General features: G+C 38.5%; 1 protein-coding gene across 6 annotated transcripts in view; it reads left to right on the top strand.

Moving 5' to 3' along the window:
• ppp2r5eb (protein phosphatase 2, regulatory subunit B', epsilon isoform b) overlaps positions 1-15,619 on the top strand; it is a 77,006-nt gene that overhangs the window by 16,447 nt on the left and 44,940 nt on the right. For 3 of the 6 annotated variants that reach the window (XM_084743292.1, XM_084743290.1, XM_084743288.1), the window contains exon 2: positions 1,629-1,789. In XM_084743292.1, coding sequence (XP_084599418.1) covers positions 1,633-1,789 — 157 coding nt within the window. In that variant the 5' untranslated portion in view covers positions 1,629-1,632. Of the gene's footprint in view, positions 1-1,625; positions 1,790-15,619 lie in introns of all 6 variants that reach the window. The other 3 variants (XM_084743293.1, XM_084743289.1, XM_084743287.1) reach the window with 1 other exon arrangement.

The following is a 15,619-nucleotide window of genomic DNA, read 5'->3' as shown; positions in this document are numbered from 1 at the left end:
GCTGTCTGAGCAGCCAGTTTGTTAGAAGTTTTTCAGATGTAATCAGCAGCAAACACTCAGCAGTGGACGCTTCCTCAGCTTCCTCCCACTGTGGCGGCGCCTCGCAGCCGCAGAACCAGCTCCATTGTTGTGGGTAGACACTGGTGTTTTTGGCGTATGTGTGTGTTTTTTTTGAGTGCGATGGTTGGTTGGCAGGTAGAAAGGCGGTGTGTTTGTGTTCTGTAACCAGGCCTCAGCCGAGGCCTAAATAGTCTCCCATGCTGGGAAAATGAGGCCGTCTGCTGTGGCTGTGCAGGTTTGTTGTGAGACTAATAAAATGCTGGAGAGCTAAAAAAGTCGGTGGGGATGTTGTTTATTTTGTGTTTGTTTGTTTTTTTGCTTTCATGAGCTCACTACTAAAAAAAACATGGCTGTGGAGCTGCATGGTAATGGCAAATATAACGCTTTTTTATGAAAGGACTTGCATGATAAACTGACTTTTAATAATTTATTAAATAATTTCACAATCTATTGGTTCTTTCAGTGATTCTGTTTTATTCGTATTGTCTTGATTATTTTAAAGCTACTACAAGGAGTTTTTAACTGGTTATGAAACAGTCACAGTTCAATACTGATGTCTTTATATAGCCTACATAAGTTAATGAGACAATCGGAGAGGAGGTCGACTATTTCTGCACAATTATTCTTAAAGGGACAGTTCACCCAAAATCAAAAATATATTTTTTTTTTCTCTGGCCTGTCACGCTGTTTATACATCTAGATTATTTTGTGTGAATTGCAGAGTTTTGGAGATAACATGTAGGAACTATTTTCTTTCTAGTATAAAGAAAGTAGTTCCAGTAGAGCCTACTGCAGAAAATAATCGTTTGAGTATCGGTCATGAATCATGGAAAGAGAAATTGATGTTGACTTTTTCAGTTGTATTTTTTTGACACTTTGAGCACCGAAACCCAAGTCCCATCTAGTTCTATTATATGTTAGAGAAGACAGACATCTTGACAGCCAATATCTCCAAAAGATCAATAAATAGCACCGCAGGATTTTGGGGTGAACGCTGCCTTTAATGCCTTCCACCAGGTTTGAATCTCCTTGAAATCAGCTCAAACAAGCTTATTTTTATGTTTTTTCAGCCAAAGTTGCAGTAAGTGGTACATTAGTCAGTTAAAAAAAAGCAGGAGGAGATTTTTTATTTACATAGTTTTATTTTTGATGTTATATTTGGTGTTTTTTTTCAGTGCTTCCAGGGGCCTCCAAAATTTACACAATATTAAAGTTCCTTGTAGTAGCTTTTATCAATGAACCCTTCATACATTCAGAGGATCATGAAACATCTTCAATCTCAAGTGGTGAAATTTCAAGGCATTTTGATAATGGAATTTCTTTTAAAATAAATTAACCTCATTGAAATTCATTGAATTTAAATTCACGGGATTAAAGGGAAGTCTTTAATGATTACCACTTGATTTATGCGCCACATCAGTTGAAGCCCAGTTTCAGTTCTGTAAAAAACTGGCGATATTCTGTGGTTAATCGTTCTGCCCTCAGAGTGAACTGAGAGCTCTCTGAACGCATGTCTAATGTGATTGTGTTAACCACTCGCCCCCCCTCCTTTGTGTTTCTCCCAGCAGGGCTATGTCCTCGGCAGCCACCACATCTCCATCTGTGGACAAAGTGGACGGATTTTCACGGAAGTCTGTCAGGAAGGCCAAGCAGAAGCGGTCGCAGAGTTCGTCCCAGTTCCGCTCTCAGGGCAAACCCATAGAGCTCACGCCCTTGCCACTGCTCAAGGGTAAGAGGGGAGGAGGGGATGTTGTGAATGTTGGGCTTGATCATGTGGGATCCTGAAGGGGTGAAAACACTGACATTAAGCAGCTGCTGAAATCCACTTTGTTTCTGTGAAAGCAGTCATATTCAGTTTATCAAGAGCAGATCACAGATAAGAGGGGTGTTTCACAAATGAGGCTTGTCTGTGAAAGTCTTGCTTCATAAGGCGCTGCTGACCCCGATGTAGATCAGTTTCATCACAGTTTTAACTTTTGACTTCTCCATTTAGGATTATTGAAATCAGGCATGTGCTAACAGACAGAGTTGACACTTTTTCAGCCTGTTCAAACACAAAAAATGTTGGGTAACTCTTCTCTAAATTTAGCCATAAATTATTAGCAATTTCAAAAAATGTTTAAAATAATTTTGTGTTTTTTTCCTGCCCTTTAACAACATGATTAATAGATTTTAATTAGGGGTGTAAATCACTATGTGATATGTTGTTTTTTTTGTACGACGATACGACAGTGATTTGCTGATATCACTGCCAGGATACGTCATGAGTCATGATGACTTTTGTGACACAGACATGCCATGGGAATTTCAAAATGTATATCTTAAAGATGGCAATATAGATTGATATTTTCACGTAGTATTGATTATATTGGAACATTGAATTGCCACATCAATCCAAATCAATGTATTGTTACACCTCTAATTAAAATATGCCTTTTGCTTCTTCTTTGCCTCATGGTCCGCCATGCTTTCTGAAAAAGGGGGCTTGGCTCTGCTGCAGTCCACTTTAGATGATGTGAAACACTGGAATTTAAATTAGTAAAAATTTGTGCTTTCAGGATCTGAATGTGTTAGAAATCCAGGTTAGATTAAAGATGGCTAACAATCTATTTTAATACATTTGAATGCAACATATTTAGCCTCATCTTAAAGGTTGAGTAAGCAGAATTTGTCAGTTGCTGTTTGTAAAAACACCAGAATGATAGTTGCTTGTTAAATGTCCTTCCCAGCACTCAAAATACTGATTTTTTTTTTTATTGAGCATAGCAAAATAATGAGAAAATATGATGGTACAGGCGAAGGATGGACGATGATTGAGAGGAATTTATTTTTGTATGAAGCTCTGCATATTTGGTTGGAAGAATCATGCATAGTTTGCCTTTAAATTACCTTGTAGAATTGATATTGATTGCTTCGTTCATTCATGGTGCCTCCACCAGCTCACTTGAGTGAAAAGCTGGAGTGACTGTAAAGCACAGCCAGTTTACTTCAGTGAATATAGCTGCAATTGGCCCTGTTTGCTAATAGAGCAACAAGGCATGTAACAGATCAGAGAGCATTTCAAATAAAAGGTGACAGCCTCATCTTGAATGACCTGTTTGCTCCAGCGAGCTGTAAGCAAGCCGAGTAGGGGAACTCAGATTATACGGATGGCAGAAAGCAGAGATGTCAGTGTCCAATCACAGTAGTCACACATGTAAAATCAAAGGAAATGGATTTGAAAAGCAAAATTCTGCATGCAAACTGTGAGTTTTGACTAAAATAGAAGCTGAGGTTGGCATGTTAACTGAGGTGAGTTCTATCTTTGGACAACCTCATAAAAAATGCAGTCTCAAAATCCTAATTATTTAGTCATCTGGAATGACAGAAAATGGGTTAATGAAGCTATTTAAGTTGGACTTAGAGGTTTATGGTGGTGAATGTGTTTGCAGCAGTATAACCTTTGTTGCATGTCTGATATTCTGTGTATTTCTACCACATTACACATACGTCCCTGAAATTAGAGCGAGACATATTTGATGTCTTTGAAACATTTGGATCTTGACTCAAATATAAAATGAAGGTCTTTGGGTTTAAACATTTTTTAGCTGCTCAACATGAGCTTGTACTCACGGAGTCCAGATGGACCAGTACTTATTTTCCTCAGCTTTTGCCTTGTGGTGTCGGGATTCTGCAGTGAATTTTTCGACTTTGACTTCACCTCTACCCCAGCTCGTCTTTTTTAACATGTAAACCACGCACAGAGTGTGTGCGCGTCTGTCTGCTCTCTGTCTCCTGAGCTCCTCTCTGCCCAGAGATGCCTTCATGAAATTTTGAAGCCAGAAATGATTGTGAAACTGGTGCAGGAGCTGCTAAACTTTAAGCCAGTTTATTTTCCTGCTTTGCTCGTCTGTCTGAGTGCTGTTGTTGTTGTTTCCATGCCCATTCCTCTGTGTGTGTGTGTGTGTGTGTGTGTGTGTGTGTTAGCTACGTGCCTAGACAGGTAGATCATTGTGGTGATCACACAGGGCAGGTCAGTGCTGCTTGTCTGTCTCGGTCTCTGTCGCTGGTGTAGCTGTCTTCAATCTTATGATTCCCTGATTGTTAATGTTTAGAGAAAATTTGTACATATTTCATATAAAATAAACACGCCATGTACATATGTTTGCCCTTAATGTCTGGGAGTAATTGAAATGTTGAAATAATTATTCTGTTGGCTCAGTTTCCTGTTTAATAAACTAATTTCAGCATATTTTTATTTCCCATCAATAAAAAACAGTTGCAACTTCTACAGTATGTTTAAGATAACTTGATTCACAATGACGGTATTAAAAATCAAACCTTCAGAATTTCTAAATACCCTGGTAAATGGTATTACCTTGATACCGCTCAAACCTAAATACTAGTATTAAAAAAATATATATACTGCATACCTCTTTACCACGGTAAAAAGAAAAATAGTTTTAGGTAGGATTTAAGAAAGCATCTGGCACACAGTACTGGAACAGAAAAAGTCACTGGACATTGTCTTGAATCACTTAGAACTTTCTTTTTTAAGTTATGGTACTTTTAATACTATCTAATGTTTGTATTGTATTGTTTTTGGTATTGAAAAAGTATCGATAGTTCAGTACTTTTGACAACCTCATGGAGATGGCATCAGCCTCCTGACACAGTGCTGCATTGTCTCTATATTGACTTGGTGATTAAGGAATGGCAGTGTGTTATTAAGCAGTGGAGTGTATTCACATGTGACACTGCACAATGTGTGTGGTATGCAGTTGGGCGTAATGATACACAACTATGTTTCACCTGTGTGAATCTAGCAGTGGAGTGGTTTGGTGGAGACAGCAGGAATGTTGCCATGCAGAAACCAGACAGATCCTCCACCTGCCAGAGTTTAATGGAAAACCACTACTTGGTTTCTCCCATGGAGACTACAAAAAAAGGAAGGGTCATTACATCATTGTAGAAAATTTTATGCTCTAAGACTTTGGTCTCAGGTTGATTGTAATGATGTGAGAAGCACATGAAAACCCAGCATGTCTATGTATGACAGTTCCCTCTTAAAAAGTTTGAAAAAAAAGAAAAGAAAATACACTTAAGAGAATAACACATTCCAGATTTTTCCAGCTGTGCCCATTTGTTTATTTGCTGTTCTCCAAATAGCATGATTGATATTGGATCTCCTGAAGGCTTTAATAGAACTGACACTAAAGTCTGCAGCACATAAAGTTCTGTAGTGATATTGTGTACCTTCATTTTTTTTTTAGCTTCCTTGGTTTCTTCTCAGGCCAAGGCTCCGCCCTGCTGCCTCAAAGAGGGTGGGGCTTTACATTCGGTACAGGAAAGAAGCCCTGAGTTCTCCCTGTGTTTATATGTTAGAAGTTGTGTGTGTGTGGGAGTCTGCATTCATGCTCCACTTACAGTTGTTGTCCTTATGTAAACATCTTCATGCTACCAGCACACGGCAGCACACCTAACCTCCACCTTCGTACACAGACTTGGTGTTAAACTGCTGACCACATCAGTAAAAGTGCACACAGTTTGTGAAAGAATGAAATACCCAAACAACATCAGGCTTGTTTGGATTGTTTCAAAGAAAAGCAGAGCTGAGGTTCCTAGAAAGCAAAAAGTCTCTTTTCTGTTCTTCTTTCTACCTGGAAACTGCATTATTACAGAAAAAAAACAACATGGAAAATAAAAATCCAAACTCTTTATGGCTTTATGGCACAGCTATTTATCCAGCTATGTGCAGGATGTGTAATTTAAGTTCCCCTGTTTGTTCTCAAGTCACACTTTCTCCAAACACAAAACAAAGATCCACTTTTAATCCATGAATCTTTTTCATTTTCTGACTCAGGAGAAGAATTTTCCTTTCACTGTGTCAGCTGATTCCTTATCTTGTCATCTTGTGTTGCTCTGCGTCAGATTGCTGGCGTTTTATTTTAGTTGAATGCTGCACACTGGGCCTGTTTCTTTTCATTTAGAATTCAGACTACCATTCAAGTGTGTGGGGGAAAATAGCATTTAATCAGTAATGATCTGTCTGAATTCAGAATTCACTGTGTATCAGTGCAACAGGCTGTTCTTTGTACTCCAGCTGGGCGACATTGATAAAATACACTCATTCTGTTCTGTTGCTGCCCTGCTGCCTTCACTAAACTACATCACTGTAGTGAGCGTAAAATGGAAGGACCAAGGGAGCTGGAAAAGATAAATTGTGAGGCCAAATATTTTGAGATGTTACTGTAGAAGGAAAAATTGTGAATAAAGGTAAGGCTGTTCACTTGTTTACATTGCAAATGTCATACTGTAAAGTTACCGTGACAAATCTGAAGTCACCTATTCAGTATCCTGATAGTCAGACTGAAGTGCCATTTATTTGCCATTCTAAATGGATGAACAAATGGTAGATATGAACGGTGATTCAGAGGTCTGGAGCCACGCTAAACCTGTTAACTTGTGACTCTGGTGATTTTTATTGGTTGATTTTCTTTTTTTTCCCTTTTAATTGACACCCTGTTGTTCTGTAGAAGTTTTCATGGGAAACAGAATATTACAATGGAATATATACTGATAATTTCCCTGTTGTGGGACTAATCTTACATCAATCAATATCTTAGATCTAACATGTAAGCTCGTAGTTATGACGTGGGACGCCGTTTACACAATATGTTACCACACAACTCCAACATGATCACCTAAACGGTTGAAACAGTCAAAAATTTATCAAGACTGTGATATGACCACAAGGAGGCACAGTATTTGTTGAAAGCAAAATATGTGTCAGAATACTGTTTTCCATTAAATATTGTTGTGTTGCAGAGTCCTGGCCCACACATCATATTCTACAGACTTAAGAAAACGTGTTTGCTACAGATCCCCACACAAATCATACTGTGATGTAAAAATGGTCATTCCCTCTAATATATCACAATTGCAGTATCAGCCAAAATAATTGCAATTGATATTTTTTCAAAATTGTTCAGCCCTTTTAACAAGGCAAGTCAATATTTCAGCTGTTTTAGTGTGAGAGACCCATAGCAGCAGAACATATTGTGCTTTTAAAATAAACACTTTTATTAATTGCAGATGTACTCACAACTAGAAAGTAAATAAAGCAGTAGTACAGTATTATTATAGTCCAGTACAGTATTATTCTAATGAGGTTATAGTTATAATGGTGTAATTGTACAGTGAGTTTACCAGCTACAGGTGCCGTATGTGTAAAACAGTCAGAATGTACTCTCCGTTCTTGTCATTGGTTATTTTGGCTCATCTTTTATGGTCGTACTGTATTTATCTGTGGCTCTGAGCTGACTGAGCCGGCACATGGTCGGTCTGTTTCTGCACCTTCGTGCTGCAGTTTCACACACTCACTTCACATTCACACCTCCCTGGTACAATCACAGTCTGCTGCTCCCGAACCGCCGAGTGAGCGGCTCCACTGGAGCTCCGCTTCCAACCCTGCACACTCGCTTCAGGAGGCGCTTTGCTTCCAGTGGAGTCTGCCCATCCTGAATTAGAAACATAGTCGGACACGTCACAGATAACAGATTTCATCGCTAGCTGTTATTCCCTGTCTGCTGCTCTTGTACGGTGTTCTGTTCCTGCAGAGACATACTGTACTTCATGAATCAAAACACATTTTTAAATCATGGTTTCAGTACATGATTGATGTGTAGTTCTGGTGGAGAGTGGAGCCGAGTGCACAGACAGGCAGGTGGAGGGTCTGACCACAGCACATATGAAAGTTTGTTCATTAATTTGAAATATATGATCATATTAATCTGCATGAGCATGATTAGAGTTTTGGCTGCAGGACTTTGAGGAGACTCTTTGGTATTAGCAAATATCATCACTATACTGTGGCGAGGGATTCTAAGAAAGCTTTCAAAGCTTGTGATGATTGGGGCTGCCACTAATAATTATTTTCATTATAGATTAATTTGCAGACTATTTTCATAATATGCTCATCACAATTTCCTGCGATGTCTTCAAATTGCTTCTTCTGACCAACCAACAGTATAAACCCCAAAGATCAGTCATTCACTGTCATAAATGACAAACAGGAATTGTAAAGGTGCTGGAAATTCTTCAAAACAGATTTTAACAGGGTTTTTTTTTCAAGGTTTGAAAAGCGCTTGCAAGAAGTGCATAAAACTGAATTTGTAGCATGCATCTTCTCACCTGTGCTTTTGAGCCATGTAAAGGGTAAGTTCTCATGGACTTTTTGATTAGGCTCATGTTGCACTAAAGCCCCTCATTAGTCGGGAGAAAAGCAGTAAAGATTTAGTTTAAATTGAAGTTATTTCTGAAACGATTTTGTCTCAGGTGGGTTATAAAAGTGAACATGAAACTTTGTTGTGCTTTCCTTTGCTTTATCACTCTTCTGTTGAATGTCATCACAAAAATAAATTTGATTGTTTATAGCACAATAACATCTGATTTAATGTGATGAAGAAGTAAAATACAGTAATCATTTAGAGTAAATGCTATATATGTATGTAAATATTTAATTTACCACAGCTTTATGATGCTTGAAAAGTGCTTGGATTTGGTTTTGGAAAAGCTGTAGGAATCCGTATATTTAAGGCGCAGGAACCATCGATTATTAAATTAATCGCTATTTTGATAATCAATTAATTGATTAAAAAAAGTGATTTTCTTTTGTTTCTTTACTCCTCTGAAATTAAACTGAGTAAAATGAGACATTTGAGTATCTCATCTTCTATTTTACACAAGTTTCTGACATTTTAAAGCAGCTGTTAATCAATTAATCAAGAAAATTGAATGATTGATCAACTATGAATATGAACAGTAGTTGTAGCCCTAAACATTTTTGCTTCAAAAATTAATGAAACGATAAATCCATAATCAAAATAGTCGGCAGCTACTCTTTCTTTCATTCGACTGAACGATTGAAGTCTGAAGTAATTTTTGCAGCTCTAGTGCTGATATGATGCCTGTTCTTCAGATTAATACCAAAATGATGATTTTAGTCCCCTCTTTTCAGAAATACAGACATGCTTTTCAACAAATCTCTCAGCCAAATTCTGCTTTTCCGCCATGTTTCAGTGACTTTGGGCTCAGTCTGACATTTCTCTTGCACTGACATGGTGTGGAAATGGTTTTGGCAATGTGAGACCAAAGTGATGCTAATGTTTGTTGTTGGCTTGTGAGATAAATGTGCCAGTTTTAGCTACTTAAAAGCGTTTTGCATAATGTTACTAAATATGGATGTTGTAATGGGCCTTAATGTCAGCTGGCATCCACTGAAAACAAAGGAAAGGTGGTAATACCCTGAAGCACGGCCACAGTCCTGCTGCTGCTGCTGTAAATTGTTAATTGTTGTTTAATTATACTAAAAGGGATAGTTCAACATTTTGAGAAGTAGGCTTACTTGCTGTTTTAAAATTTTATTTGTGAAGATTATCTTTTGGGCTTTTTAGCCTTTATTGACAGGACAGCTGTGGAAGGACAAGAAATGGAGCAGATAGAGAAAGTGGGGAAGAACATAGCAAAGGGCCACAGGTTCGAATTGAAATCACGGTCACTGCTGAGGACTCAGTCTTCATAAGTGGGGCTCATGCTCTCCTAAGTGAACTACCATGGCACCCCCATTTTTTTTTTCTTTTTTTGAGGGACGAGAGTGATGTCTGTCTTCTTAGCTGACTGTGTGTTGCGTATGATTGAAAGGAAAGGGAAGGGTGCTATCCAAAGTTCAAAACTACATTTGTTATAGCGTTCAGTGTTAATGTTTTTCTACTTTCCTGGTTGGGCAAGTGGGTCAGAAGTCCATTTTTACATCCCCCTCTAAAAAACATTAAATATACTTAATAGGTCAAGTCAGGCAAGTGAGTTGCTAGATTTAGTGGCCCAACATGGCATTTTACTTGCCCTGGGCAATCCTATTGTTGAGGCCTGTAGATAAACACATTGTCTTTTCTGTTTTCTTCACAAATGCAACAACTTACAAAAATAAGAGCCATTTTTTATTGAAGGAAACATGTTACAGGCTGGTTTTCAGACAGAACCACAGTGAGAGCTAGTTGGACTTGCTCATGTACACTGAAGATGCTTTTGTGTCCTTTTGTTCAACTTGGGCAGCTCAAAATGCAAAAGCATACCACAGCCCCATAGTGTGTGTGAAGGAGCAGGAGTGTCTCATTAATTTCCCAAGATTTGGATCAGGATACCTTCCATCTGGTCACAAGACAACGCTCTAACCTCCGAGCCTCCCTCCACTCCCATATATGTCTGTGCAAACCAAGTGGAAGAACGAGGATTAAGTTTGCCTCTTCCACTTGTCTGTTTGAACTTTAAGCCACAGATAAACAGTAGACTCTCTGTGACGGAACGCCAAAAGTCCCGTGTTAAACCACCAACCAATGAAATTGAATTAATGAATGCAATCAGCCATTGTGGTCCAACAGAGAGAGAGCTGACCTCTGACGGCCATAACACATGCGCGGCCTTGAGGTACGCCACACAATGACTGCCTTTTGTCATCTCTCTTACTCACAGGCCCTTCTACCTCTAATCTCTCAGCATTATATAACAGCCAGGGAGATGTGTGCTGGGCAGTGCTGTATTTTATTAACTGGCTGGCAGTCTCTGAGGCCACCCCAAGGCTCAACCCATTTGGGAAATTTTTACGCCAGTGTTCCGAGAAAGAGGTCAGGGATTCTGTTTTTTAAGATTTCAGATAATTTTCCTAGCTTTTTTTTTTTCCTTTTTTTTTTTTTTTTCCCTACAATTTATTCTATTTTAGGTGGGGTATTCTTTGTTTTACAGATTCTATTTTTTCTTTAAATGCTCTCTAGACACGTGTGCTATTCCTTTGAAGTCGAAATTCCTATTCCCCTGCTGTGTATATATTGTGCATGATATTTCAGGATTGTTTGTTTTATATAAGATAGAAAAGGGGAACAACAGGTATTTTTTTGTTTCTAGGGCACTTTAAACACCCCAGCTTCCTCTGTTTTTGATAAAGAATTTCCTGTTTTCTTGCTTTCTATTCATTTTTTGATACCCATAGAGGATGTTATCATGTATTGTGGTTGTAGGGATAGGATATATCTCTTTTTTTTGTATTTTCAGGCCACAACTCAACAAAAGCAAACTTGTTCCACTGCTTGTCCTTCATTTAACCTTCTCTTGTCGGGTTGCTTATTTTTAAGGTTCCTTTTTTTCTTTCTCTCTAATGGAGGAAGATGCTTCGCTGTGTTTCTTTCCTCCCCATTTCCATAATCTTTCTGTGTTTACCTCCCGCCTGGAGGCACACATGTACACAGCAGCAGCAGAGGTGGGCGTTTATTCTGGACAGCTGTACTCTGCTAAAGCACATCATCAGGATGCACAAATCATATCCTTTCCCCCCTCCTCCTTCTCCTCCTCTTTTTTTCTCCTCCTTCTCTTTGTGGGTTAGTCACCATCACAGGTCAGGCTTCAGCCAAAAATGACAAGCGGGGTCTCGGTAAGGCACGGTGGATTACATAAATCCCGTCGTTGGCAGTGCAGCTCATTCCTAGATGTTTAGAGGAAGACGAGGAGGGCGCAGTTTCCTCATGGGGATCCCCGGGCAAACGGATGACGCAGGCAGTAGGAATTTTCACAACAGACCTGGTAGATTTCTCATCATAGCCAAAGCCACGCCCCTTTTCAACAGACAGTGAGGCCTTTCCCTTATGCTGTCAGTCAGCTCCAGCTACAAGTTTTGTAGTAACCTTTATTTGAAAAGCTTGATGAACCTGCAGTGCAGTCATTCCAAAGGCACTCTGACGTCATGCTTAAGAGTAGTGAACATGCATGAACATGCATGAACATGCTACTCTGTGCCACAGGTTTGGTGTCATGTCTAAAATTGATAACCTGTTTATAATAGGGCTGCAACTGATTGTTTCCATTACCATTTATTTTCTGAATTGAGTAGATGTTTGGTTCATAAAATAACTGATTAATGATCAATTAATTGTTTCAGCTCTCATTCATTCTGACAAGTATGCAATTAAATTTAAATAACATGTAAAGAAATAATAAAAAAGACCTGAGAGGTTTTTTTGTGTGACAGTGCTTTACAATCACTGGAAAGTAGAGCTGCAACAATTAAATGAATCACCAGCTTTCGGATACTTGAGTAATCATTTTGAGTCTTTTTTAAAGAAAAAAAAAAATCCAAATTCTTTGATTTCAGTTTCGTCAGTGTGAATATTTTCTGGTCTGTTTAATCCTCTCTGACAGAAAAAAAACATCTGTGTGTTGTGGACAAAACATAATCTGACATTTAACGGCCCAAATACTTAAACAGCTAATGAAGAAACTGATCAACAGGTTAATCGATAATAGTGCTGCTGTAAAGCACTTGATCTTGATTGGCTGAGAGGTGGCGTTCAGTCATAGGCTACAGCAGTAAATCTGTTATCTTAAACTGCTGTCTGTCATTTGGAATTAATTTAGTGCCACAGTCAGAGTCATGGTACACAAAAACTACAGTTTGGCACATATTTGTGTTTATGTTTTTGAGGTAAGGAATATGCCGAAGTTATTGTTCTCTTTGAAAAATGTTTGATTTTCACCATAATCTTGTGTTTCATCATTGATGAATCATTAATAATGAATACAATTCAAAATGCATGTTTTTTTTCTCATTTTAAGTTTTATTTAAACAATTCTAGCAGCAATTTAGTTGTATGAAGCATCAATTCATGAAGCAGAAATAGTTTAAGTGAACAGAATAATTTTTTCTCTTAAAGGCCGCTCTTGCCCTTTTTCAGTGAATGGTGCTGCCAAACAAAACCATGTCAAAAGGGGCGTAATTACTGCCATTTTTAGACTAAGAAGGCAGACCAAACCAAACCATGAGAAAACCTGCAAGCTCTGGAGAAATGGTTACATACATTATTGATTAATACGTTTTTATTTGGATAAATTCCAACTGGTGATTAATCAGTTCTTCCACCTGTGGTTTCACATCTGCACTGGCCACAGCGTCACTCTTTACAGTTTACAGGCTATAAATCCAAAGGTTTACCTGACAGGCAAGCTTTAGACAACAGAAAAATTGCCAAATACAAAGATTTTTCTTGGCTGAATTGCAGTTGAAACTTTATATTGAGCACATGCTTAGACTTAAACTTAATTAGAGTGAAGCAGGCTGATTTGACAGTAAATATTTTTTTTCCACAGGGTGTACAGAACCAAAGAAAAGTGTTTATAGAACAGAACATTCTGTACCAAAAGGTTCAGGGCAAAAAACATGTACTGTTGTACCTGGAGGTTACTGGTTTGAATTCCATAACAAAAACAATAATCTGAATATTTATGAGAAGAATGATGCTATTCTCACCTCCCTCAACAAAGACTGGCAAACTGTCGTTGAGCAGGGCGCTTAATCTTCCATCATATTGCTCAGGTTGTATCACACAGCTCCCAAGTGGAACTATAATGCAATTTTGTGAACGTGAAGCAAAAACAAAAAACATGGACACCGCGCCAGAGTCTCCTGAATCAATAAAGGTTAAATAAAAAGCAAAAAAAACTGAAAAATTGAAAGGGAAACTGGAAACATTACCTGCTCTTGTTGGCTGTAGACCCCAAGGGTTTCTTTTTTTTCCCCATGATTTTTGTGTTCTGCGGTTACTCGTACATGTAAACGGTGAAACTTTTCCCCCAAAGTCATAAAGATTCATAAGAGGAGGGCAGGAAAAATTGCCAGCGAGCTCCCTGGTTACCTCCAGAGTTGGCATAGCAACAAAAACTATCACATTGCCTGGATGAATCCACCCTTCATGTACGGCGGTATGAAAAGAGTCTTCAGTAATATCGTAAATATACAGTAGGCATTATATAATCTCATTTACATACATGTTACAGTTGGTGCACAGTTTAAGCTTCCTTTAGTGTTTCCACGGAGATGTTCGCTTTAGGTGGTAGAATCGGGTATGCAAACAGAGCGGAGAGAGTGTGAGGTGAAGAGACTGCCGGGAAACCTGGAGGAAGGATTAGGAGTCCTTTAATGTTCTGTGGCAGAGGAAGGAAAGAAGGAGGAAGAGGAGGGGAAAGAGATGGTTCCTGTCAGGCAATGGCGAAGCATAAACACAGCCTCAGCTCCTTCTCTGTTTGGGGAGTCAGTCCATCCCATTCTTCTTTCTTTCCCCTTTCTTCTTCCTTCACTCGCAAATTGGTTTAACTGAACAAAGAATAGGACATTAGAGGAAGAATAAAAAAAATATTCATCCAGAACAGATTCCAAATAAAAACTGAAAAGGAATCATGAAGAAATTTAGATGTCAGTTGAATGCAACCATGTTGTTTCCTGTGTCCGAATGAATTTGTGTTGTTAGATTGAGAATCCAGCATTCTTCATTAACCTACTCAACTGTTGCTAAGTTGCTCTACAAGCAGGTGAATTGCACAAAATGTGCAAGTCCTGTAATGATCACCTAAATTTAGCAAATGCTATGTAACAAAATGTTGTACAAGGACAGGATACTCTGTACTGTTACAGTAAAGTGAGTAAATTAACCTCAAAATATTAAAGAAACTAGAAAAGAGGCTACTGTTGTTATGGTTATCCAGCTAGACGTACCTTTAACCTGTTAGTTTGGTGCATTTAGGAGTTGAGGTGGTGTGGATTCTTCACACGGTGAGCAGGCACCATTCATACCAGTACAATATTGACATATGTCAGGACTCCATAAATTATATGTTTTGTCTATCAAAGAAATTATTGAGACACTTTTTGAATCTTAAATTTTATTTGTTGAGGTCTTAAAAAGGTCTGAAAGACACTGATGTTACACTAGAAACAAAAAGTAGCAGCGAGCCAGACCCTTCCCTCCCACCAAAGTATGACATTTTACCCTATATAAATCGTACATAAATTAGTTGTTTTGTCCATAAATGTCAGAAAATGGTGAAAAAATGTTGATCAGTGTTTCCTGAAGTCCAGGATGACATCCACAACTGACTCCAAGATATTCAGTTTCCTGTCAGAGAGGATTAAAGATAGCAGAAAATATTCACATTGAAGAAGCTGAAATAAGGGAATTTGGGCATTTTTTATTAAAAAAAAAAAAAAAAAATCATTAATCGATTGTCAAAATAGTTGGCGATTAATCTAATACTCAATTAATAATCGACTAATCGTTGCAGCTCTGCAATACTGAAAATAACCAGATTTTATAATCAGAAATAAAACTAAAAAGTAAGAAAATGTCCTTTCCAGAAAGTAAAAACTGTTATCCAATATTTGTTCACAGAGGGAAAAACGACAATTACCATCAGCCAAAATCGGTACACTTGCCTCTTAAGTCTGGCTGGTAAACCCAAAGTAAATTTATAGTCCACAAACGTCCGCCTGAGGAGAGGAGGAAAAAGATTAGTGAGTAAAAATCAGGTTTCCTGTCCTCCTCCTGCTCCTGTGACTTGAGTGTTTTCCTCCTCCCAGCTGTCCTGGAGGTGCTCTCCTCTCTGAGGTTAGCTGTTGTGACATCTCACAATCGTCCCCGCCTCCTATCACAGACGCTGTGGCATAAACGGGGAAAAAAACATGACAAACGCTGCCTGTTGGGGC

This window comes from Lutjanus erythropterus, chromosome 18, assembly GCF_056507025.1.
Source record: "Lutjanus erythropterus isolate fLutEry1 chromosome 18, fLutEry1.hap2, whole genome shotgun sequence".
NCBI classification, from domain to species: Eukaryota; Metazoa; Chordata; class Actinopteri; order Lutjaniformes; family Lutjanidae; genus Lutjanus; species Lutjanus erythropterus.
This window is presented reverse-complemented; position numbering and strand designations above follow the sequence as displayed.